The sequence below is a fragment of the Rutilus rutilus genome (genome assembly GCF_951802725.1).
Source record: "Rutilus rutilus genome assembly, chromosome: 12".
In the NCBI taxonomy this organism is placed as follows: Eukaryota; Metazoa; Chordata; class Actinopteri; order Cypriniformes; family Leuciscidae; genus Rutilus; species Rutilus rutilus.
Genome location: NC_140217.1, coordinates 24,928,185 through 24,955,016, shown reverse-complemented (window position 1 = coordinate 24,955,016; position 26,832 = coordinate 24,928,185). Strand labels below are relative to the sequence as shown.

At 36.5% G+C, this 26,832-nt stretch overlaps 1 protein-coding gene across 3 annotated transcripts in view; it reads left to right on the top strand.

Annotated features, from left to right (window-relative positions):
• pex5la (peroxisomal biogenesis factor 5-like a) overlaps positions 1 to 26,823 on the top strand; it is a gene marked incomplete at its 3' end in the record, with an annotated part of 87,447 nt that extends 60,624 nt beyond the window's left edge. The window contains exons 4-15 of one of the 3 annotated variants that reach the window (XM_084425611.1): positions 3,819 to 4,013; positions 4,334 to 4,451; positions 5,123 to 5,216; positions 5,409 to 5,438; positions 10,018 to 10,113; positions 19,867 to 19,983; positions 20,141 to 20,284; positions 21,260 to 21,330; positions 23,274 to 23,480; positions 24,877 to 25,042; positions 25,630 to 25,787; positions 26,622 to 26,823. In XM_084425611.1, the coding sequence (XP_084281737.1) occupies positions 3,819 to 4,013; positions 4,334 to 4,451; positions 5,123 to 5,216; positions 5,409 to 5,438; positions 10,018 to 10,113; positions 19,867 to 19,983; positions 20,141 to 20,284; positions 21,260 to 21,330; positions 23,274 to 23,480; positions 24,877 to 25,042; positions 25,630 to 25,787; positions 26,622 to 26,823 (1,598 nt within the window). Of the gene's footprint in view, positions 1 to 3,818; positions 4,014 to 4,330; positions 4,452 to 5,122; positions 5,217 to 5,408; positions 5,439 to 10,017; positions 10,114 to 19,866; positions 19,984 to 20,140; positions 20,285 to 21,259; positions 21,331 to 23,273; positions 23,481 to 24,876; positions 25,043 to 25,629; positions 25,788 to 26,621 lie in introns of all 3 variants that reach the window. The other 2 variants (XM_084425610.1, XM_084425612.1) reach the window with 2 other exon arrangements.
• Between the last annotated feature and the right edge of the window lie 9 nt (positions 26,824 to 26,832).

The following is a 26,832-nucleotide window of genomic DNA, read 5'->3' as shown; positions in this document are numbered from 1 at the left end:
ATCTAGTTTACTTTCTGATTGTAGAAAACAGCATTTTTAATTTACCAACAGATTACGTTTAGAGGATATTTCGATTTGGTTGCAATGAAGCAGCAGTTGGCTTATTACTGTGCCTCTGAACATAATGCATATTGAGGTTCAGAAATTACCAGGCAGAACTTTCTGCAATCAAAATGTCACAAAGTACATATAGTTCACATATGAAAGATTTTTAGTCTGTCAAACATTGTTTGACTTGCCTGACTTTAAATGTGAAGTCAGAGTAGATTGCCAAGTAAACACTGCATTAAAGTCAGTTTCTTGTTAATATGTTTAATTAATTAATATGATTGTATACTTTTTATACTACACTCTTAAACTAAACCGTATGTTTTTGAGGAACACCAGGCCTTTTTAAGTAGTGTCTGTCTATAACAGCAATGGAGCTGATTATAGAAATTTATATTCGGGTCTTTTATGGGAACTGCTGTAATCTTTCAAAGGAACACGTCTGAATTCAATTATTATGCACTGGAAGATTCTCCTGAGTGAGCTTTTGATTCGTTATTCATTTTAGCAATAAAAAAATTATGACTTGCTTTGGTTTAAGAATTGTCTCACTATCATATTATCAAGGTGTCAGGACTCCTATACTTCTTTCTTTGAGACACTTATGAGATTCAAAGCAAGATCAGTGCATTAAACCACACTGAATTTCAGCTCTATATCACTTCATAAGCATCTACAAACAGAAAACAAAAACTGAAGTCATTGAATTAAATAATAATAATAATAATGAACCAACAATGTGTAAGGTCATGTAAACTTTAACCTAGATGTACACTGCCGTTCAAAAGTTTGGGATTGGTAAGATTTTTAATGTTTTTAAAAGAAGTCTCACCAAGGCTGCATTTATTTGATAAAAAAAAAAAAAAGATTTATAAAAATATATACAAATATTGTTAAATATTATGACAATTTAAAAGATTAATTTTAAAAGACAATTTTCTATTTGAGTATAATTTAAAATATAATTTATCGCTGTAATGCAAAGCTGAATTTTCAGCATCATTACTCCAGTCTTAAGTGTCACATGATCATTCAGAAATCATTATAATATGCTAATTTGATGCTCAAAAACATTCACTATTATTATCAATGTTGAAAACAGTTGTGGACAATTTTTTTTCAGAATTCTTTGATGAATAGAAAGTTCTATTTCATTTATTTGAAATAGAATCTTTTGTAACATTATAAATGTTTTTACTGTAACTTTTAATCAATTTAAAGCATCCTTGCTGAATAAAAGTATTGATTTAATTTTTATTTAATTTTTTTCTTCTGACCCCAAACTTTTGAACGGCACAGTATAATGTTAAAAAAGCTTTCTATTTCAGATAAATGCTGAAAATCCAGCTTTGCATCACATGAATACATTACATTTTAAAATATATTAAAATAGAAAAATGATTTTAAATTGTAATAATATTTCACAATATATATATATATATATATAAAAAATTTTTTTTTTTTTTTTTGTATTTTAATTCAAATAAATGCAGCCTTGGTGAGCATAAGATACTTATTTTAAAAGCATTAAAAATCTAACCGATCCCAAACTTTTGACCGTAAGTGTATGTTTGGTCATTATAACAATTTCAGATTTGGTGGCTTATTCAATGTACACATGCTAATCTGCTTGAACATTTTGACTTCAAAACCAGAGAAAAATCTGATGATTATACCTATTATATTTTATAATGATGTTTTTGTCAATGACATGACATTCAGTTTTGTCCTGTCTATTAATTTATTCAAAGGTGAAAAAAATATTTTTTATATGATGTTTGAAACCTTTCTTGAAAATGCTATAAAAGTTTTTCAAAACTATATGAAACCAACAACATGAATGCAAAGAGTATTCTTCTAAGTGCCACAAGTACACCTGCCAGCCGGAGTGCCTATAGCTACCAGAGTGCACTCATCCTGTCATCTTTATCGCATAATGAACTTAATTTCCTATGTCTCAGTGCCTGGACTCATCGCATGTGGACTGCTTCTATTATCATCTCATTTATGTTCTCTGATATAAGCCCTGTGTGTTCAGTCATTCTTTGCAAAGTCTTGTTAGTGTCAAATGTTAGTGTTACACTGCATTTCAGAAAGCCATCTCTGCTTTCCTTGTTCTTCTGCCTGTGCCTTGGACCTTTTATTATTATCTGGATTGATTACCCTGTGGTTTTGACCTTCTGCATGTTGGTTTACACTCAGCTGCTGGATCTGTAAAAAGCTAATTTTCTGTTTTGTGTAGGAGATCCAAACGCAAACTTTGATTGTAATCCATATAACGTGCATGAGGTCAAAACCACGGGGTAATCACTCCAGATAATAATAAAAGGTCCCAAGGCACAGGGGACCATTGCAGTGTAATACTAACATGCAGAAGGACTTTGCAAAGGATGACTGAACACACAGGGCTATGGAGAACATAAACGAGATATACACAGGTGGAAGCAATCAGCACACGATGAGTCCAGGCAATGAGTCATGGGAAATGCAGTTCATAATGCGATAAAGAAGACAGGAGTGCACTGTGGCTGGCAGGCGTGACACTAAGAACTTGTTTTATGTTCTTTAATGAGGTTCTTGCACTCTTAAGGGCTTTAGAAGATGTCAAAGTCTTGATGGGTATTTGGTGTGCAGACACGATCGGCAGAAACAAAAGCATGTAGCGTTAACCTTGTTTCAGCTCTGATGTTTGTGCCAGATTTCAGAAGGTGTGCTGTCAAGCCCTCAAGGCTTGGATCATGCATCCTCCATGCTGGCATCTATATGCGGTACTGACCTGCATGGATATTTTGTCTACTAGCTGGTTATGAAGACCTCTGATCTGCAAGCCTGATGGGTAACAGGATGGCGGTAGAAGCTGAAGAATATGTCTGTAGCATCTGTTCCTAATGTTCACGTTCTGTATAATGGGGGTTCAGCCATCTAAAAGTTGTACGCTTTAATCTCACCTAATCACAAAAGCTGACTACAGTCCCTCTGAATATTGAATGAACACATTATTCTCAAACCTTTTATTCTGCGGGAACACAGTGTTCTGTAGAGAGTTCTTGATAAAGTGTGTGTTTATATATATATATATATATATATATATATACACACTATATCAAACGCTCTTTGTTCTCTTGGAGAGGAACATACATGCAACATCAAAGATTATTTGACTCAGGCCCCTGAGCTGTCGGAACTGCCTGATTTTTTTTTTTTTTTTTTTTATTGCTATGATATGACCATGCAGGTAGATAAGTGCCTAGAGCAATTACTAAGCTAGAATCTGATATTCTATGTTTTTTCTTTCCTTTAAACTCTGGACTTTTGGTTGGTGTGCTAATTTGAAGCTGAGCAAAAACTTGCTCACAATTTATTTGTAATGCACAAATGAGACTTTGCTCTCAAATGTTAGCGTTTTTCATTTATTGAACACAAAAGGGGATGGATAAAAGGATGGGAGGATGTGGATGCATGCTTCCGCCTCAGTAATACACCCCTAAAAGCGAGTGGTGGTTCCTTTCTAGAACATTCACCCTCTCAGTTCCTCTTGAACCTTCATTCAATTACCTGAGGCCATCACAACTTTCAAACAAAAGTTCTCTCTTTCTCTTCTTTTTGTGCATTTCACTTTTGCTCTAGCTTATGTACTAATCCAACTTATGCTTGAAACTTGGAATTGGCCATGGGATGCGTCCCACACTTTCAGAAACACTGAACTTTCTGGAACAGGAAGACAAATACAAGTGGATGATAACTATTTTATTTTTGCTTCCTTTGTCCAGTACTGTCCTCCTCTCTGGACTTGCTGGATCTGAGTGAGCCTGGTGAGAGAAGACACAGCAAAGACAGGAAGAGTCCTCTTTCTTCTAAGGGCACACCGTACAGGAGGAAGCCAGATGAAACAGAGCTGATTCAAGTGGATGTTGAACATAGTATACCCTGTTCCCGCACGCCTGAAAAAATTTCATTGGACTCAGGTATTATGTGCCACACAGCTAAAGTAAAGGGCTGTAATGCCAAGGAGCACTCTTGCAAATCAGTCACGGGAAATCAGATGGTTACACAAATGAAAATGGGTTTTTCATACGATTAACTGAAAAGATTCTGTAACGGATAGTACTTTTTCATTAAGCATTACGTACAGCATTACGTTCTTACATATCTTTACCTACTTGCCCTCTTCATTATATGCTTGTATGCTGCAAATGCCTCAAACTTTGGTGTTTCTGTTTTACTTAGGTTGCATTATGATAATATATCTCTGTCAAATGGCATGGCCTCATTTTGTTCACAGTAGCAGTTCCATCTTCACTGGACAAATGGGAAGAACTCAACCCACACCCAGAGCGAAATGGTAGCAGAAAGTGGAAACTTGAGAGAAGACGTTCATCCAAAATTTCTGGCGAATTTGTGTGGTGAGTCGCTGTTCTAATAAAAATTACATATGAAAATGCTCAATTTCTTTGTCTAAACTGTTCCAATTTTGTTCCAACAATTTTCCATTTGTTTCAAGCCACTAATATGTAGATCACATCTCAAAAGAAGAAAAACAAAAAGATGTGAACAAATTGCAGGTTTGGGGCACTTGTGATCCTTTAGTCATTAAAAACAGCAGGACATTCTAAAACACTTAACATGAAAAACACTTAAACCGCCTTAATGTACTTAAAAAGTGATCAAAAGTCAGATGACTTAAAAACATCTAATTCTGTACATCTTATTGATGATGCATACTATATTCAGGCAAGCAGATGAGCCCAGAATATAAACTCAGCACTCTAAATGGTAACGAAAAAACACGCATTTCGTTTGTATTCTGGGTTCATCTGCTTTGCCTGTATATAGTATGCATCATCAATAATGTCTGTGTATATTTAATTTGGTGTTTTAATATCACTGTCTTACTACATTTGTACTAAGTACAAACCTGGTCAAAAAATAAAAAATAAAACTAGCAATGGAGGAAAGCCTTGTTTTACACTCCAGGTGGGCATTCCTATTAGGGTGTGATGTCACAGGAAAACTATGAATAAGTAACACCTTGTCTTTTCTTTTTTTACATTCATTTCTTATGACTCAACCTCAGGTCTATGGATTGCAAGACTCAGCTAGACATTGCCCCCAGGAACTCCCTGGATGTAAATAATAAAGTAGAGGCAGAAGCCGTGCCAGTAACTCAAGTAAGTGCAACATAGAGCAACACTTATGTCATGATCATCTGTACATGTTATTTCCCATGTATCCCATTCTTTTGTAGTGTTGTCAAATATTACTACAAGTCCATCCACTTGAACTGTCAATGGTTTGTTTTTTTAGCCATTCAATACATTGTGTAACATTCTGTGCTAATGTCTAGAATTCTTTATTTTCAGCTTAACAGGCAATATGTTAGTGGAAGACACGTAAGCCTCTCTGTGCACTCTTTGAATGAATCGCTGAATGATCTATACATTTGTACCATGGCAACAGCATCACCACCAAATTCAATACAAATAAAGACTAAACATTCATGGCAAATAATGAACTGAGCGGTGCCCATGTGGTGGGTCACAGTTTGCATGGACTTTCAAATCTGTTGTGGTGCTACAGGGTACAAATGTTACACGCTTTTACCCTCAGTGAAGCATGCAGGTCTGTTGTATTGCAATCTATCATGATTAGATTATTAGCAAATTAATTATTGGCCAGCCACTGGTCAATATCAACATCGGAGGTTGTACAATATTTCCCCTGCGGGTGCTATGGGAAAAGGTATAAAAAAAATTAAATTACACCAAATGGATAGTGTCCAGTGGGTGCCTCCTCCAGTACCTTTGATTTGTTCCTCTGGTTTGTAATCAGGTTAAAAAAAATCCCAAAAAACTTCTATACACTACCTTTCTAAAGTTTGGGGTCTATACATTTTTAATGTTTTTGTGGCTGCATTTATTTGATAAAAGAAGTGAAATATTATTGAAATAAATTGTGCAATTGTATTACACTTAAAATAACCGTTTTCAATTTTGATATGTTCTAAATGTAATTTATTCCTGTGATATCAAAGCTGAATTTTTCAGCATCCATTACTTCAGTCACATGATCCTTCAGAAATATAATCAAAAAGGGAGAATTAAAAAGGGTTATTTAATGACAACAAATTGAGCAAATTGATCGAGTTGTTCAAATTCTTTCTTTTTAGTAAACTCTTTGTACACAAACAATGTTCTCAATGCTCGAGTTCATGTGTAGAGACCCTGGTGATACTTCGAGCAAATTTTCATGTTGTGTCGAGCCTTCTTAGTGTTTTAAAAATAGCGATTTTTGATGCTATCATAGTAGTGCCCCAAGCACTCCCATTCAAAAGGCAATCTGACCGAAAACGAAAATACGGTCAAACTTAAAAGTGCCGTTTCCATTCTAATTATGCTTTTAAACAAAAGTTTGCCTCAGGTATAGATTAACAAAAAGACCCTAGGTTGCATTTTGGCGACAGTTATCCTTTAAACAGTAAACAGTCAAATTACATTTTAAAACATTTGTTTAAAAAATATTATGATTAATGTTTCTTTATCATGGGCACTCTATACGCCATTGACCCTTATATCCTTAAACCTTGCATTAGGAGTACAGATATATTTCGTACATTTCTTAAGACTAGTCATGATGAAGCAATCATTACACTTGTGAGCTGCATGGTTCTTAAAACATCGAGCTCGAATTGTCTCTTGACCATGGGGTGCACTGGAAATGGAATGTGTAATGCTAAAGGTAATTATTGCACTGACACAGGGTCTGACATGGGCACATTAAATGCAATTATACAGAGCTGCACCAGCACAATGAAGCAAGACCAATTGTCCTTTTTGAGGCCTCCATTACAGCCTCCTGTATGAAATCCGTTTAACTTAGTAACCTTGATAATTGATTAATATCCAATGAGGCAGGTGGCAAATATTTCATCTTATTCCTTTGATCCAGTCTGCCTGGAAGGCTTTGTTATGCCGAGAATTGGATTGGGGGAATGGAAGTTTGCCTTTGATAGCTCAGCACTTGACATTTAGAGTGACCTAAGAACAAGGTACAATTTTAAAAGGTAACTTTATGATTACATTATTCATTAAAATGACAAGCATCTTTAAAGTTTAAGGAGCACCGAAAACATTATTATCAATGAAAATGCAACAAACTAGGGCCGTCAGTTTAACATGTTAATTTAGTGTGATTAATTTTTTTTAAAGACTGAATGAAAAAGTAGCACAATTAATCATGCCCCCTGGCCTGTACATTCATTTTACCAAGGAATTTTACTACCATCAGAGCAATTTAAAGACAGCTAGATGGAAGATAGTTGATGGCAGTTATTTATATGGAATATCCTGTTATTAGTTTGATTAACAATTTGAATCAATTGACAGCCCTAGCAATAACCTAGTTAGCAAAATATAGTATAGTACTATTTTATAGTGTTTCGTCGCTGTCCGATGAAAACCGCGTATGTCCATTTTGCCGATTTTGAGATTTTTCGACGGATAGAATGTCCAGGTTCATTTCCATATACAGTATGCTTCACATATCTAAATGACCAATGAAAAGTTGTGAAATCATGTCATCTGATTTCCACGTATATCCATTTGGTGTCAAAGCTGTCAATCACGCCGCGTATCTCCCGCTCTGTGGAGGCATCTCGCCGGTCTAAGCGTCTCTGGAAGCTCCGCATTGGATAGCCGAATAATTCTGTGAGGTAAAGTTTCAGCAAACGTTTGTTTTTGACAACTGTTCAAGTTCTTTATATATTCGCAATATATTCACAACTGTTATTTACCGGTAAATGGTCTAGACGAAGTAATTGTCACTGTTTATTGTGGAGATGTTAACGCACGGGTCTGTTAACTTAAGCAATACTATAGTCTAATATTTTTCTGACTAATAAATTACTGACACAGTAAAGGGTAGATTTAAATAAAGAATAACGAATTTTAAATAAAGAAAAACATAATTTAAATAAAGAAAAAAACTAAATTTAAAAAAAAGAAAAAATGAAATTTAGCCTAATAAAGAAAAAACGAAATTTAAATAAATAAAAATGACATTTAAATAAAGAAAAAACGAAAATTAAATAAAGAAAAACCCGAAATTTAAATAAAGAAAAACGAAATTTAAATAAAGAAAAATAAAATTAAGTTAAATTAAAAACGAGATTAATTTAGATTGATAACGGCTAAAAAGGCTATAGCCATGTTGGGTCCGTGTACTTTTTCGTTCATTCATTATTCTATTTCGGAATGAAAGATGAAATGTAAAAAAAAAGGGTGCAGCTTGTTTTTTTTTTTTTTGTTGTTTAAAAGAAAAAAAACAGAAATGGCTGGTTTTTTTGTACATAGCATAGCCTACTTTGTTATGATTTTAGTATCATGATTAATAAATGCACGCACAATTATCCGTGAACTTGATTTGAAGCCTTTCAACTTGTTTGTGCAAAATTCAGAATTAAATGAATGTGCAGCAATTTGTACAAATAGAGTCTGTAGGTCTACTACTATACTGTTGAAAGTATGAAAAGTGAACAGCACGAGTAATAGGATGCCACATTTGAGACGGGTCAGACATGATTTTGACCACTTCATCAAGTTTTGTTTTGTGAATTTTGAAAGTGAATTTCGTTTTGTATAAATTGTATCTTATTTTTAATAAATTTTTCATCAGCCAATTGCCTGTAGTGGATTTAATATATAAGCAGCAAATATATAGCAGACAATATAATCATGGAGGCGCCCGCGCGGTCACTTGCATTGCACGTTAAGCGCATCTCATCCTAACTTAACGAAACTCAGTGTATGCCTCACACAGACATGAGAATGACATCCAATACACAAAGCTTGAAAATTCTTTAAACGAAATAATTCAAAACGAAAAGAAAAAGGCTACTCTCTGATTATGTATGATTATCATAGCCTAGCCTATTTTGTGAATTGTTCATTCCCGGTTGGCATTGGCACACATTTTGCTGCCCTTACAAAAGTGCCGCTCTAGGCAATTGCCTAGTTCGCCTATAGGCTGGTCAGCAATGAGTGTATTTATTAATTGTCCCTTCATATATCATATGAAGTTTGCAAGATACATTTAAACTGAGACGTATTTAATAAACTGAGCGTAGCCTATTCATCTGTCAATATGAAACGCGACTTGGCCATTCTAATGATCGGAAGAACGCGTATCGACCACCGTTACTGTAAAATATGCACGTATGTCCATTTAAACTCGATTTTGGTCAAATGTGGACTATATCATTACACGGGCAAGAATATGGATACATTTAAAGATGCCGTACCAAGTATGACAACGCTACGTTCAACTGCTTTTGAAATTATGGTGTTTTTTTCACTTCCTGAAAAGTAACCGTTTTGGACATACGTGAGTTTCATCGGGCAGCGACGGTTTGTTTTAACATACTGAGCCATCAGCAAATGTAAACACACGGTTCCTATTGTTTATTATGCCAATATGTCACCCTCTAACCGCTAATGACTCTGAGAAAATAAAACTTAAGTAAAACAAATAAGCTTGATTTCAATTGCTGTGTGATATGCACACACACACACACACACACACACACAGCAGTGTAGTCAAAGTGAATGGCTTTGCCGCATGTGAAGCATGTCTTCAGGTGTACAGTGCTGAAAATGGTGCGTATTTGACAATACATGCTGAGCAAAGGTCTCCTGCCATGCTATTTTCAGATTTGCATGGGCAGGGCAACACGCTATGCATGACAAGCCAGTCCAGAGCCATTGTGAGGGTGAGAACATTAGGTGTGGAAAGCAGGACCTCAAAAGAGAGTGAGAAAGAGAGAGAAAGAAATTAAACAAGAAAACCCTGTGCTGCTAATGCTGGCATTTCTCCTTGCCTCTGGCATCGGGGGTTTGGCAAGGGCAGGGCCTTTTCTCATGTCAGAGTAACTGAGAGATGGCTGACCACGTTCTCTCTGACTCCTGTGTTTGACAGGGCCGTTTGAGCAAAGACCAAAGGTGGGGTAGCACACCACTGTCCAGAAACCAGTCTCTGGAGGAAGAGTTTGAGAGAGCTAAGGCAGCAGTGGAGGTAAGCCAAAAGCGTCTGTTAAAAATGTCTATGAGCATCACAATCATTGTCTCATGGGTCATGGGCATTAATGGCCAGCACCATACTAGTAGTTGATCAATATATCGCCATGGCCAGTATACAGTATAGACCGATATTAGGCATTTTTAAAGTTATCATGATCAAAATGACTTTTATTTTGAAAGCGCTGAGAACACCAACATATGTAATTTTCACTGTGTACTATATATAAAATTAACTACCTTCTCTTTATTTGAAAAAAATTATGATTATCGGTCAACCACTACTATTTACATGGAGTGCAAGATGCCAACTTTGTTGACAAAGGCTTTTTTCAAAGACGCACTGAACTGAATTGAGCTAAATATTGACACTATTGTCTTCTGTAGAGCTGCTTTACGGCTGAAATTGAATTTGTTTCATGTTTAATGAATTTTGCAACATTAACACTGTTGTTTTCCCGTTTATTACTTTGAAAATCTGTATTGTATAAAGCCCTATTTAAATAAATGTAACTTAACGTGACTAAACCTTTGGCTTGCTCAGTTGGGGATATTTTGGGGATATTTAATTTGATGTTATCAATTAATAAATTCCACTAGAAACAAACCTTGTTCTATTATTTTAATTTAATACTGTGAAGCTGCTTTGATACAATCTCTATTCTGAAAAGCGCTATACAAATATACTTGACTTGACTTGACTTGACTAAACGGGCAGTCACACTACACTTTTTATTCCATAGACTTTGCAGATTATGCATGCTAGACAGGAAACACAAGCTCTTGTGAATTTAGCTGCATTCCAAAGTTCTTTGAGTTTTAAGAACTCTGCACTGCGATTTTGTATCACATGAAGATGTACAGACATGTAACTGATATGAAGGCATATTTAACGCTGCATTTTTGCGGCGGCCGTAATAGGCATTTTGGTTGACTACCTGCTGTAAAACCAATAGAATATTGATATGTCACAGCGTGACCTCTTTACATCTCGAGTATTGCAGCTTTGCAGTAAAGTGGAGTAGATTGCATATATTTACATTTTAGATGTATTATTTGAATTAAGTTATGTTGAATTATGTTGCAAATTTTGCATGCTCAAAGTCTAGTTTGACCGTGGCTTAACTTTTTTACCTTTTTAACCTTTTGTACAAATAGCATATTACATTAATTTGCACATTTTGTGAATAGCATCTGTCACTATTTGCACTATTTGTTGCTATGATACTAGGTGCAAATAGTATCTACCAAAATTTACATTCGGTGTAAATAACATCTGCTTTTTTACACTTTTAGCCCCTGGTTTCACAGACAAGGCTTAGCTAGTCCCAGACTAAAATGCATGTTTGAGCTGTTTTAACTGAAAGCAACTTGCACTGATATATCTTAAAAAATATCTGTGCCATTATTTTGTTTTAAAATGCACACAAGTAATGTTTTTAAGGCACACTAATTAGACTAAGGACTAATCGTGGCTTAATCTAAGCCCTGTCTGTGAAACCGGGCCTTATTAGGTACCATAGTATATTTACAGTATCTACTGTGGGGTGGTGTGGCGCAATGGATAAGACACATGCCTTTGGTGTGAGAGACCCGGGTTCGAATCCACTGTGAGACACCAATGTGTCCCTGAGCAAGACACTTAACCCCTAGTTGCTCCAGAGGCGTGCGACCTCTGACATATATAGCAATTGTAAGTCGCTTTGGATAAAAGCGTCAGCTAAATGAATAAATGTAAAATGTAAATGTACTATAGTGTATTTGCTTGCTAGTGTGTTTATAGCCAATGCTACATTACTGTAAAAATGTTCCAAAATCTATGTTTATTAACTTATCAACAGACAAAGATGAAATCTACAGACATTTTCCACCTTTTCTATTCCAGTTTTGGGGGGAAATCTACATAATTCTGCAGAGTGGATTTAAATACTGTATACTACATTTACATTTACATTGTAAATGTAAATGTATACTAAAAGCAGTGAACTGGAGCTGAGAATACTACACTAATATTAGCCAGCACTAATCAGTAAATATAAAGTTTTAATAAATGAATTTTCCAAGGGTCAACACCTTTGTACACTCTTTGGGAAGGTAATTATTTATTAACCCTCATGTCATTCTGAACCAGTATGACTTTCTTCTGTGGAACATAAAAGAAGATATTTTGAGAGGTTTTTTTTTTTTTGGTCCGTACAATGGAAGTCAACAGCCACCAAAACTGTTTGGTTACCAATAATCTTCAAAATATCTTCTATGTTCCATAGAAGAAAGAAATAAGAATACAGAAGAAAGTCATACAGTTTTCGAATGACATTAGGGTGTGTAAATGATGATGGAATTTTCATTTTTGGGTGACATATCACTTTAAATATTTTAACATTTGAAAAAATCAACATGAAGTAACTTCAAGGTGTGCTCTCTACTGCTAAAATGAATTTTTTAATCAGGCCTCACCTTTGTGGCTTTGGACGAGTTAAAAACCGTCTGCTGTCTGTCACGAGTACAATGTGATGCTAATTAGCCTCACTCAATAATTGATTGATTATAATGTCATCACTGTTGCTCATGGAATAAGTTGAACCATATAACAACTTTCCATTACTCATTGAGAGGAGAAAATAGGCCAGTCATGCAGCATCAGGTGGCAGAGGAGAAGGTATTGTGCTTTCAGAAACTAGATATGGGCTAATTCAGCTGGAGACCCTGCTATCAAACATCAGTTCCTCTGCTTCAGTGATCACAACCGCTGATGCATTGGAAGAAATTACTCTAAGGCCTATCACTCAGGGGGAAAAAAACATCTAGACACGATATCTCTTATTCAACCAGAAAGCAATTTTTTGATATAACAGCTAAATTTATATCAGCATTTTCAGCAGTTGTGCTTGGGTAAGAGAGTCTTTAAAATTTGTATCTTATCTTATTTTATTCATTTTAATTTTAAACGATTGATTTTCAGTGTTGATTACACAAAATAGTTACCAAAACTTGCAAATAAAAAGCATGTATTACATCACAATGTGATAAGTCTACTTAATGTGTTAAGAGTCTCACTGTTTAAAAGTTTATGTTGTTCTGATGAGTGTCTGCTGTTGCACTTATCAGAATAGCACTTGCTATTGTATTACATGTGTTGGAGAGGTAGAGTGCTAAGGGCAAAAACATGGGGGATCTGTAAGAACAGATGAATAATGGAAGAGGAAGTGCATATCTAAAAGTGAGAGCAGTGCTTACAGTATGAGGAACCACTCAATGCAGAATTTATACTGTGCACAGAATCACTGGGTGTTTTGCCTATTCGTAGCCCTCAAGACAACGGCTATTACAGCTATAGGTCTGAGATGATGTTCGGTTTGGAATTGAGTTGGAGGGGGGCGGGACTTAGTGTACAGTAAGTAGTGATTCTAAGGCTGCGATGGGAACAAATGGAGGGTTGATCGATAGCACCATCCTTGAGTTTCGATCATTACGGGAACTCTGGCCTGCACGCTGAGAGCTGCCCTTATGCCTCCAGCCCCCCTATAAGTAACTGCATATATTTAATATGATTATTAGATGAATGGAGACCTGAATTATCCAGAAAGCTACTTTCTGGGACAGTGAGGCCAGTTTCCAATCATTTTCATTTGTTGATGTCCTGAATGAAGAAATAGCTTGGTGCCCAAAATGAATAAAAATGGAGAAACGCCGGGCTGGGCTGCTTACTGAGCATTGAATAAAGATTCAAGATAGATGGAAAATAAATTTTTACGCCCCGCAGTCTTAGGGGAGGATGTCGGGTTGCAGGAAACAGAATACAGCTGAAATTATGCTGCTCTTTTTAGAAACATGCAGGCAGACAGGGGAGGTTAATGCAGGATGTTGGCTGACTCTGTGCTGGCCAGGGCCAACATTAAGGTGTGTTAAATGTACGGATTTATGCTGTGAATAACAGCATAAATTGTGAATATAATGATATATAAATACCATGTGCTGGCAAGGAACCTTTTGGGTCATTACTTGTCTCTTCAAAACAGTAATAGCATTTATTTCACAAAGAAAGAATAGTATGATTGAACATAGGATTTAGATTTACAATAGCACACATCCAGTAATTCAAAATCCATCTTCTGATCCTTTCCATCTTCGAACATGTAGGACGTTTCAAATGATGCAAAATGACAGGGATCGGTTTTAACAGCAGGACTTGACAGCTTGTCAATTTTTTTTTTATATGCTCAACCAACCAAACTCTCAGACAGAAAGTTCCTGCTTTTTGGGGGAAAATACAGCTACTGAAGGAACAGTAGAGTACATGATCAATTCATTTTTTTTTTTTTTTGTTAAGTAATTATGATGGACATGAAATCGCAAATATTAATGTAATATTAATATGTATATACACTCACCTAAAGGATTATTAGGAACACCATACTAATACTGTGTTTGACCCCCTTTCGCCTTCAGAACTGCCTTAATTCTACGTGGCATTGATTCAACAAGGTGCTGAAAGCATTCTTTAGAAATGTTGGCCCATATTGATAGGATAGCATCTTGCAGTTGATGGAGATTTGTGGGATGCACATCCAGGGCACGAAGCTCCCGTTCCACCACATCCCAAAGATGCTCTATTGGGTTGAGATCTGGTGACTGTGGGGGCCATTTTAGTACAGTGAACTCATTGTCATGTTTAAGAAACCAATTTGAAATGATTCGAGCTTTGTGACATGGTGCATTATCCTGCTGGAAGTAGCCATCAGAGGATGGGTACATGGTGGTCATAAAGGGATGGACATTGTCAGAAACAATGTTCAGGTAGGCCGTGGCATTTAAACGATGCCCAATTGGCACTAAGGGGCCTAAAGTGTGCCAAGAAAACATCCCCCACACCATTACACCACCACCACCAGCCTGCACAGTGGTAACAAGGCATGATGGATCCATGTTCTCATTCTGTTTACGCCAAATTCTGACTTTACCATCTGAATGTCTCAACAGAAATCGAGACTCATCAGACCAGGCAACATTTTTCCAGTCTTCAACTGTCCAATTTTGGTGAGCTTGTGCAAATTGTAGCCTCTTTTTCCTATTTGTAGTGGAGATGAGTGGTACCCGGTGGGGTCTTCTGCTGTTGTAGCCCATTTGCCTCAAGGTTGTGCGTGTTGTGGCTTCACAAATGCTTTGCTGAATACCTCAGTTGTAACGAGTGGTTATTTCAGTCAAAGTTGCTCTTCTATCAGCTTGAATCAGTCGGCCCATTCTCCTCTGACCTCTAGCATCAACAAGGCATTTTCGCCCACAGGACTGCTGCATACTGGATGTTTTTCCCTTTTCACACCATTCTTTGTAAACCCTAGAAATGGTTGTGCGTGAAAATCCCAGTAACTGAGCAGATTGTGAAATACTCAGACCGGCCCGTCTGGCACCAACAACCATGCTACGCTCTTTCCCATTCTGACATTCAGTTTGGAGTTCAGGAGATTGTCTTGACCAGGACCACACCCCTAAATGCATTGAAGCAACTGCCATGTGATTGGTTGATTAGATAATTGCATTAATGAGAAATTGAACAGGTGTTCCTAATAATCCTTTAGGTGAGTGTAGTAAGATATAGTAAGTGCAATATGGATTACTTCAGTTTTTGCCCTGATGATTTTGTTGACTCCTATTATGTTCAAAACTGTCAGAAGTTATTGTTCAGAAGTTTAGTAGAAGCCTCATTGGAATTTGTATGACTTCTATGTATGAGTGTCACACTCAAGCTTTTTAATTGTTTGTCACGTCTGTCTTAGGGGGTTTTATCATTCCAATCATGAACTGACCCTTGGTCTCTTTTAGTTTGTAATTATGAGATGAATATATTCACTTGCTCCTCTATTAAAGAGTTAGTCTTTGAGAGAGTTCAAATAATTCTTTGCATCCACCACCCCAACTTTCTCCTATTCTGGACAGCAAGTCAAACCTGCCCACACCCCTCTTATATACTATTTGTAAGGTTGTTATTTTATAATCTAACAATTGTATTTGATGAGCATTCACTCTTTACAACCTAGTTGTATCCTTAACCCTTAAATGCATGTATGCTTCGCCAATCATTATTACATATTCGGGTCTTTAGCGACCCGGATCCATATCTAACATGTCGCAAAAATATAAAACTCTCCTGATATTAGAATAACAATTATAGAAGAATAAAATAAAGCATATTTTGTAACCTTTTGGTGCTTGGAAGGGTTCCGTTTGAACAGATGTTTTATACCATCATCACTGTCCTTGCCAGAGCTCATTTCCCAGTTACAGTACATTCAGCATCTGGCTCATATTCGCCATCTCAGACATATTCTCAAAACTATCATTTTCAACAGCTTCTTCACCAGATCCACCATCAAGTAGCTGTGACAGTTATATTATTTCTGCAGTAAATTACTGAGCCATTTCAAGTTTTGCTGATGATACTTCCTATTCTTTTGTTTTCTTACGAGTGAAACGTCACTTCATCATTATGTATCAGACATTGCCATGTTGTGGAATAAAGGTGAATTGCTGTGCAGAAAAAATACATACTTGCACTGTTAAACACAATTTTTACAAAAATATAATGGGAAATTAATGGGCATTCTTTTATAATTTTTTTTTTCTTTTTCTTGTTATGTTGTTTATAATGAGTTGACTGAGGAATACTAAGAAGGTTCATGTCTAAATTTTAAAAATGAATGAGGAAGAAGGTAGTGAATGACGTCCTGGGTCACTAAAGACCCGAGGTATGCGTTTAAGGGTTAAAATAGACAGGAGGAAAAAACAACTTTACCTAAGTAAAAATAATAAACTAAATTCAAGATATATTTCCTGAATCTTATACAGTTTTGCTTCTAATGTAAATGTATCTTATTTTAAGGATGCTTAGATCATTTTTATTGGAAACTAACAGAAATACTAGAGCTTTTCACTATTTCCAGGGTTTAAATACTAAGCTTTTGTGTACCGTCCAAATAGAAATAAAGGTCTCAAACTTATGAAACAAAGGGCATTCTATTTCAGAAACAAGAACCAATTAGAAAAGACTTTCTCACCCCAGTGGAACAGCATGGCCTTGATCATGTGTCTCTTGTTTGAAAATGAGGAAGAGCACTGACCCCCTTTGGGGCCATCAGTTAAGGCCTCTGCCATGGCCTGCTGAGCTCCTGACAACATTTCAGACTTTTTTTGCACTTATAGAGCTGTATCACAATCTCTCAAGGGACGAACAATGCAGTTTGAGGTAAAAGAACTCTGAAGGAAAGATGCCAGTCTTGAAAGACAGACAATGTCACGTTCAGGAATGCTTTTTCTCTGCTCCTTACACAGTTACTGCTTCAGGGGAGGTCATAACATAGCTCTCATTATTCTTCATGGATCTTTTTCAGTGTTTCTGACATATATTCCAATCAGACATATTTTTAGAAATTGTCCAGGTGCTTTGCACAAAATAGGTGACCAAAGTTGGTAAAGTAATAGCTCACCCATCTCTATCACAAATTTTGGTGCCTGGAGCTTTCAAAGATGCTTTCAGGATTGGTGAAGGTTGTGAACCAGATTAACCAATTCATTGATTCAAAAGAACAATTCATGAATCAGACCACATTCATCTTGATTTTCAGTGAAGAATGACTTAAATTTTGCAACTTGCATTTTCTTACACAAACCTATCATTTGGATTAGCAGACTTGAAAAATATTGAATGGTCTACTTTTGCACAATGTGTTTAGTATTAGTATTATATGCTATTATAGTATTATTTAATATTTTGATTATTTAATAGTTTTTATTTTTATATTTTCTGTTTTCATTTTATTATTACTTTTTTATTTGTCTATATAAGCTTTACTTTATTTTTATTTCAGCTTTATTAATTTAGTACTTCAACTAAGTTTTACCATCCAATATTTATCATTTTTAAGCTTTATTTTAATTACCAACAAAAGATTTTTTAAACTTTTAGACAACAGTAACAACACTTCTTTTGTGATGTTGCCTTATTGTCAAAAAAGTGGCCTGGATATCACTTTCACAGAAGAAATAAGCTGGAAAGACTTGAGGCCGGGTGAGGAAATAAAGACAGAATTTATGAAAAACTTTTTTTTAACAAATTTAATGTTGCTAAAGTTTTTGAAAAGAGGATCTATCATTTAGATACATAGCGGAAAAACATAGTGGATTCAAGAAAATCTCTCTGATGTGTTCCGTGAAGATGTGTGCTGCGAAGGATGTACTTATATGAACACAAATGTTCTGGCTATTAAAAAGTTCAGTCGGGCAGTCTTTTTCTGGATGAGAGATAATGAGTCTTCAACACTGACCTTTGACTAGTTGGATTCTCTCTGTGCTTAGTTATTGGGGTGATAAGGGGGGTGGGTCATCCAATTACCGTAATTGGCCACTTAACAAAGCTGTTGCCCATCATAAAACACGGAGGGCCATTTATCTCCTCAACAAAAGATGTGTCATTGAACAAAATAACATCTCATCAACTTTCAGTCGCACAACATTCTTTGAAAACCCTCATCATAAATACAATCTCTGAGGGAATCATGCCATGAGGGCTTTTGAAAAGCTACAGCAGTGCTTTTCAACTGAATATGAGCCCTAATGAAGGGATACTGGGACTCGTGACCTGTATCGATTGGTAGCTGACTTCAACAAATACTCCTGTCGTTTCTGATTGTATTACACATGACAGTGATGTGTGAGGTTTTGACTAACAAGATTTTAAGTGATATATATATATACATTTCAAAATGGTGTTCTACCATTTTGTCCTTTTGTGTCAGTGCACTCAGTGTGCTGGCTAATGCTATCCAAAAGTTTTTTTTTGTTTTTTTTTGATTAATCAAACCCTTTAGATGAGATTTCCAAATGTCCTAGATGGCTGAGAGCTGAATGATTGCTTGCGTGGCTGTGTAAGTCTCCTCTTGCGATCAGTATTCAGCACAGTGATTCATTATTCAGATTGCTGAGCACAGAGAGTTCAGAGGCATGTTGATACAGATTTGAGACGTTCATAAGTGCGGCACACCTGCGGAGACCAGACTAAATACTAAGATTTACCCAGAGCTTGATATTACGGAAGAAGTTTTCGCCATGAATTGCTCTTCTGGACGCTGTGAGAGAAAAAAACCAACAACAACAATACTGAAACTAGCATAAACTTTGTGTGTGTGTGTGTGTGTGTGTGTGTGTGTGTGTGTGTGGCTGGTTGCATATAACATTTCTAGTTGGCTTAAATTTCTGTAAATTAATGCATTTTGAGAACAAATTGGTATTTCAGCATCTCTTAAGTTTTTGGAGTATTCGACCAGTATGTTAGATTCCTGGGAATCAAACCCACAACCTTGATGTTGCTAGCGCCAAGGTTATATTGACACCACATATATGGATCAATCCAACTGCTAGAAAAAAAAAATATATATATATATTTTAAAGAATTACTGTCAATTTGGCTTTTGCTGAAAAGTGAATGTGGAAGGAGTTTTGTGATGTTCCTGCTCATTCGATTTACTGTACACACTGCAGCTCAGCTAATATTGATTTTTGTAATGCACTTAAGAGTCGCTGAATGTAATATCATTGGTTAAATGAAAAAATACAGAATGATATATAAAACCTATTTTCATATTTTAGAACAACCGTTTTGATACTGTACATTGTGTCAACATGTCTTTCTTATTTTTCCAAGAATATGATTTTTACAGTATAGCTATTCTTTCTGACTCCTTTCTTAAATCTCTTTCAGTCAGACACTGAGTTTTGGGATAAGATGCAGGCAGAGTGGGAAGAACTCGCTCGCAGGAACTGGCTAACAGAGAATGACCAACAGCAGATTCCCTCCAATGTTTCTCCTTACGAAAAGGTAAAGGAGAAACAATTCAAGAAAATGATTAAACAGTTATTTATTTATTTATTCAGTATGTAAAACCTTCATATATTTCTATTTATTTCGATTTTCCAGTATGTAAAACCTTCATAAATTGTCCACTACTTAATTATTTCCATTATTTCTTCCTCAGGGATACTACTTCCACACAGATAACCCTTTCAAAGACTGGCCAAATGCATTTGAGGAAGGATTACGCAAGTCGAGAGAGGGAGAACTGCCTAACGCCGTACTTCTTTTGGAAGCAGCTGTGTTGCAGGACCCTCAGGATTCCGAGGTGAGGGAGTGGTTTTAAAAAAACAAGAGTAAGCCTGGTACTTTCATCAAATCAACGTCTGCACAGCTTGAAAACAGCAAGCCACATGTTCTGCCAATCAGACTACCGTCATACCTTTCCTACATACAGTGATAAATGGTAGTTTTGTTCTTGCCCACACTGAACATTTTTACAGATCATGGCATGATTAGCCAATGCAGGGGGTTCCATGTTCTCACTAATTTCCAATAAGAGCTCTGTATTAGACATCATACTTGACAGTGACTGATTGCAAACCATTAACACTCCTGTGACTGAGTAGAGTTCCCTTTTTCAGACAATTTAATGATGTAATAGTTCAGTTACATCCCAGAAAGGATTATCCCTCTTCTCCTGGAATTACCCCACCTCTAAATGATTGTGTTTCCAAATAAAGATGAATTTCACCTGATAATATTACAAAGCAAATAGCATTTCGGGGAGAGTTTGCTTGTGAAATATCATCAAGAACTCTATACTCGTTGTACTGTAGCAGGTTAAGTGCACAGACTCAGCCAACCATGTTAAGATATTCTATTTATAACGCTCATTAATAAATTTTTCATTGTATTCACAAACTGTAGGCTTGTCACGAGGAATGCAGTTTCCTCCAACACAAAGTTAATAAGCTTGGCTTCTAATAATTAGTCTCATTCATAGCCTTACGAATGATTCATTTAGGAGTCATAGCATAAATATTCAGTCAGTCACATAATAAATAGGATATTTGCCTAGCAGTATTTAGTACATCCAGTGTTTCATTATCTCCAAGTAATGGCAGCAACACAAATCCATTCAGTTCCTCGCTAACATTGTGTTGAATGTGTGAGTCGCAGTCCTTTGAGAATGAATCATATCCCCCAGGTTAGCACTGTAGGTCCTGCACAATAGAAGCTCCTCACCGGAGTCAAGGTGATAACCCCAATGCTTATTGTTCAGCACCTATTTTCTTTTCAGGCTTGGCTGGTGCTGGGAACCACACAAGCAGAGAATGAGAATGAGCAGGCAGCAATTGTCTCCCTCCAGAGGTAAGGAAGTATCCCTGCATGAATTATATGCAAATTATGTTTTACATATAGCCGTTTGGCACATTAAGTTTGAGTCATCACACTTACACTGACGTTTATGGGGGAAAAAATAAGTAGAAACAATTGGTTTATATTAGTAAGTATGCTAGATGATTGCGAGGTATGTACTGAGATAAAGCTAAAATTCTCATCACCATCAATGTCAAGTCAAGATTAAGGTTAATCTAAAAGTGAATCCTCATTCAGAATAGAAACAGTGTAAGTAACGAAAACAAGACCCTTCTGCACGTTTGCTTGAGTGTTTAATGCAGAGAGGAAGTTCAACCAGAAGAATGTCGAACAGGCCTTGAATTGAACACCTCCATGTGGTTATCTGTGACACCAAATGAGACCAAGCTCTCTGCTGTGCCCTCCTCTGCTCGAGATAAAGGGCTACTGTATTAACCCGGTGATCCAATTAAAATTGCATTTCATAAGCACAGAGGCCTTCGGGAGATTACATTCATTTTGGATAGAACAGCCGGTCATAATCTCATACAATGTTCCTCTGGGCGACCGGGATGAAACCTCCAATCTATGTGTTAATCATTGGTGACTCTCAAAGCTGTGTTTTGGTACCATGTATCCACATCACTTTTGAATGGAGTGATTTTATAACGTCTCTGATATTATCAAACATAATTTAATATGGCATTTTAAAAGGGTGTGTCATCTGTGGTTGGTACAGTAAAACAATAGAATTGTGAAATATTATAAATGTTTTAAATAACTTCTATTAAAATGTAATTTATTCTTGTGATGGCAAATTTTCAGCATTCTTCAGTGTCACATGATCCTTTATAAATCATTCTAATATGCTGATTTGGTGCTCAAGAAACATTTCTTATCACAGATGAAAACAGTTGTGCTGCTTAATATTTTTGCGGAAACAGATTTTTTTTTTTTTTTGATGAATAGATAGATAAAAAGAACAAACATTTTTTGTAATAATGTGTCTTTACTGTCACTTTTGATCAATTGAATGTGTCCTTGCTGAATAAATGTATTTAAAAATATATTTCCAGTTGGGTTAATGTGTTTAAATCCAAGTAACCGCTCAAATAAAATACCCTCAGTTTCAATAAATTGCAAGAATTTGCCACTCAGGTTATCATAAGTGGTAAAACTACTTCCTTGAAGTGATCGTCAGGTGTAAATGTTAACGGACTTATGGAACGGCCATTTGTGAAAGGAGTTAGTTGCTCACTTTCGTTTGGAATGACCCTATGGGAACTTTAGCTGCCCTTGATGGAATTGACTGGAATTGAAGTTACTTCATACTCATAAGAAACACTGAAGTACTTATTTTTAGTACATAGTGTAAGTATGTGAATCGGGACACAGCAGACATCTGATTTTGGCTGGAGGGAGTGGGGGTGGGTGGTTGAGTATACTATTACCTAATAATCTGATTAGACCAGATCAGATTAGATTAGAATTTATATTTCTGATGGATTTAGCAGGTAAATCATTAGCAATGTGCACTGCTTTCGTTTCAGTGGACAACAAGAGAAAATGTTTTTACTGACTCTCATAAAGACAACCTAGTAAAATGCTTTTATTTGGCATCGTTGCATTTCCATATTTATTCTTTGATACACCCGTGAGGCTAATGTGCAGAAATAAACAATATCCAGATGTCACCCTCACCGTGTTTTTTTTCTTACACTTGTAAAACAGGGAACGCGACTTCCGTCATAAACTGAGCAAATGATTTATTTGAGTTTTATGAAATGTATTTACAGTCTCCATGCAGACACATGAGATGACACAAGCATCCACCCATGAATTAAAACCAGCACTAATCAGGAAGCAGCTGGCTCTTATTATGATGGCAGACAGCTAATTAGTGTCCATCAAAAGCAGCGGTTCTTTAGATGCTTCCCTGTTGTATGTGTGTGCAGGTGTCTGGAGCTCCACCCCAACAACCTTCAGGCCCTCATGGCCCTGGCAGTGAGCCTGACCAACACGGGCATGAGGCAGGACGCGTGTGAGGCGCTACTGGGCTGGATAAGGCACAACCCCAAATACAAGCATCTTCTGAAGAGCCGCACGCACCTGCAGGGCTCACCTGGCTCACGGAAACTCTCCTACTCCTCTTCAAATGGCTGGTATGGTTTCAAATGAATGCAGCCCCAATATTGGTTTGGATACTTAACTTACACTTAATGTATGAATTTCATTACTGTAGAAACTAAATATTAACAGATAAATGGTTTTAAACTAATAATGCTAGGCCTTTCTGAACTAACTTTAAGTGTTGGGCATGTTTGCAGTTACTTCTAACCAACAGGTCATTTTAGTTGATGTATGAGGTCATATTTTGTATGTTTTTGAAAGAAATCTCGGATGCTCATCAAGCCTACATTTATTTGATCAATAATACAGAAAATACAGTGACATTGTAAAATATTATTACAATTTAAAATAATGGTCTGAATTACTAAAATAATTTCTGAATGATCACGTGACTCTAAAGACTGGAGTAATGGCTGATGAAAATCCAGCTTTGTATCACAGAAATGAATAATATTTAAAAGTACATTCAAATGATTTTTTTTTTTTTTATAAAATAAATGCAGGCTTGATGAGCATAAGATACTTTTTTCAAAAAGTCATGTTTCCAAACTTTTGACCAGTACTATTGTAACAACAACAACAACAACAATAGTAATAACACTAATAATCACCATCACACACACACACACACACACACACACACACACATATATGTATATGTGTGTGTGTGTGTGTGTGTGTGTGTGTGTGTGTGTCTGTGATGGTGATTATTAGTGTTATTACTATTGTTGTTGTTGTTATTACAATAAACAACCATCGTAATTGTTATATAATTGTTTCTCATATAATTATTATTATTATTATTATTATTATTATTTAATAATTTGCATTCATACCAACCCCATTTATGCATTATATCTATATATTATATTATTATATAAATATTATGTATATATACATATCTTTTTAATTATTGTTATTATTATTATGATTATTATTATTATTTTGCCTTGTTTTTAGTTCAACCCCTTGACCTTTTAACTTAACATTAATTTAACATTGTTCTCTCAAACATCAAACAAGCTGGAAGAGAACTGATCAGATACATACAATAATTTTTCAAATGTTCAATGTCCTACAAATCCTAAAACCTCTACTGTCACCTCTGGTCAATTTCCTGTGCCTAATTTTTAAAGTGATTTTTATGTGACAGGGTTACAACTTTCCCCAACATGTAGTGCTCCAAACTCTTAATGGAAAGTTCTTGGAACCACATCTTAAATGTCTCTCTAGAGAGCCCCTTTCCCTTTTCTTAGCTATTAAATGACACATTTTGATGATGTTGCTGGAAGGGACGTCCCTGAAGGGCAGTGCCTCTGAGTCTCTCATCTGTCTCTCTCTCTCTCTCTCTCTCTCTCTCTCTCTCTCTCTCTCTCTCTCTCTCTCTCTCTCTCTCTCTCTCTCTCTCTCTCTCTTCTGCCGCTCCAGCCCCCTGCTGCTAGAGGTGAAGGATCTGTACCTGGACGCTGCCCAGCAGAACTCGGACGCTATTGACCCAGACCTGCAGACGGGGTTGGGAGTGCTGTATAACCTCAGCTCCGAGTTCAACAAAGCGGTGGAAGCCTTCAACTCCGCTCTGTCAGTGCGGCCGGAGGTAAAGCCCTGCTCAGTGTACTCTACTAACAAACTGGTGCTAAATCATACAGAAACCCTAAAGGCAGAGGGCAAAGGAGATAAGAAGAAAGTCACTGGGGCTTACGAAGGGCCTCCGAAATCTTTGAAACAGTTCATTTGAAACTTGAGGGGGAGCTTTACCATTCATGAGCGCTGACTCCAGAACCCTGTGGGTCACCTTGTCGACGATTGATGCTTGCTAAGCCAAATTCTGTCCCCCTGTGTAGACTGCATTTACACTCAATCGAAAATCCTCCCCATCTGCTTGACTTGGTAATGTCTGCTTGCCTGCTGGGGGGGCTCAGAGCGTGAATACCATGAAAGATAATGGCAATGTGGAAGTGAAACTCTGATACCAGGCTCCTTGTGACTTCTTTGTACCACTGTTTTAGACCGTGTCACCGCACTTAAAGGTCAAATTCATGGTTTTATCCCTAAAAGAAAGCAGATCATCACTTAATGGTATTAAACATGGTTGAATGTAACTGCATAATCTTTGAGAGTGATAATTGTTTTGATCCATGACACTGAGCCAGAGGGAATTTTTTTTGCTGTTGGTGTGTACAGGACTACCTGCTGTGGAATCGGCTGGGGGCGACGCTGGCTAATGGAGATCGCAGCGAGGAGGCTGTGGAGGCCTACAACAAAGCCCTGGAGCTCCAGCCCGGATTCATCCGCTCACGTTACAACCTCGGCATCAGCTTCATTAATATGGGCGCTCACAGGTTTGTGACAGAGCGTTGGGCTTGTCCTGGAAATTATGTAAAACATCTTCCCCAACTTTTTGTATAAATACTTTGATCCTGTGTTTATGCCTGAATAAATGCAACATAATAAGGAAACATTTATTCTTGATTTATGAATGTTTCTTCAACTACTGGTACTTCTGTGTCCCAGGGTTTATTTATTTTTTCGTTTGTTTGATATGAGGGTTATGGAAACTATGGAAACTACGCCTTTGTAATTTATTTGTGCTACATTTCAGATGTCTTTATGTGTAGATTTTATTATCATACCCTTGGCCCAGACTCAGATTTTTTATCTTTAAAATATGAAACTGCATTATTATTTCTGTCATGACAACTCTCGGAAAAATTTGCATGGTAATAGAGATTGACATGGAATTGGATATGGCATTGTTAATGTATTTGGTCTTAGCTGATTAGATCTACTACGCTGAAAAAAGTTTTTTTTTTTAAAAGTTGGCAAAAATTTTTACTTTGTGCATGATTTTTGTTTAATTATGTGAAAATATTATTTAATTTTGTGTATTTAGAATACTAAAATTTAAGATATCAAATTAGATTGCAAAGATTTTCAACACTGTCATTTCCACCACAGAATGCTATAAAACAATGTATAATTTGAGAAGACATTGTAGTGGAAAAATGTTCATATGAACTTAAAAATGACAGAATTCTCCTTTAATGCACGTATGTCATATTGTTAGTAGACTAACTAGCGAGAACGTGTAAAAAATGTATATATATTTTCTGAATGTCCACAGAGCCAAAATTGCCCATAGTTGTAGAAACACCCTTTTATTTGATTTTTTGCAGGGAGGCAGCCAGTAATTTCCTGACAGCTCTTGGTCAGCAGAGGAAGAGCAGGAGTCGGCAGCTTTCGCACCAGGTTATGTCTGGAAACATCTGGGCGGCCCTGCGGATAGCACTGTCCATGCTGGACCAGCCGGAGCTTTTTCAAGCTGCTAACATAGGAGACCTGGACTTACTCATGAGAGCTTTTAACCTGGATATGTGAGCGAGAATA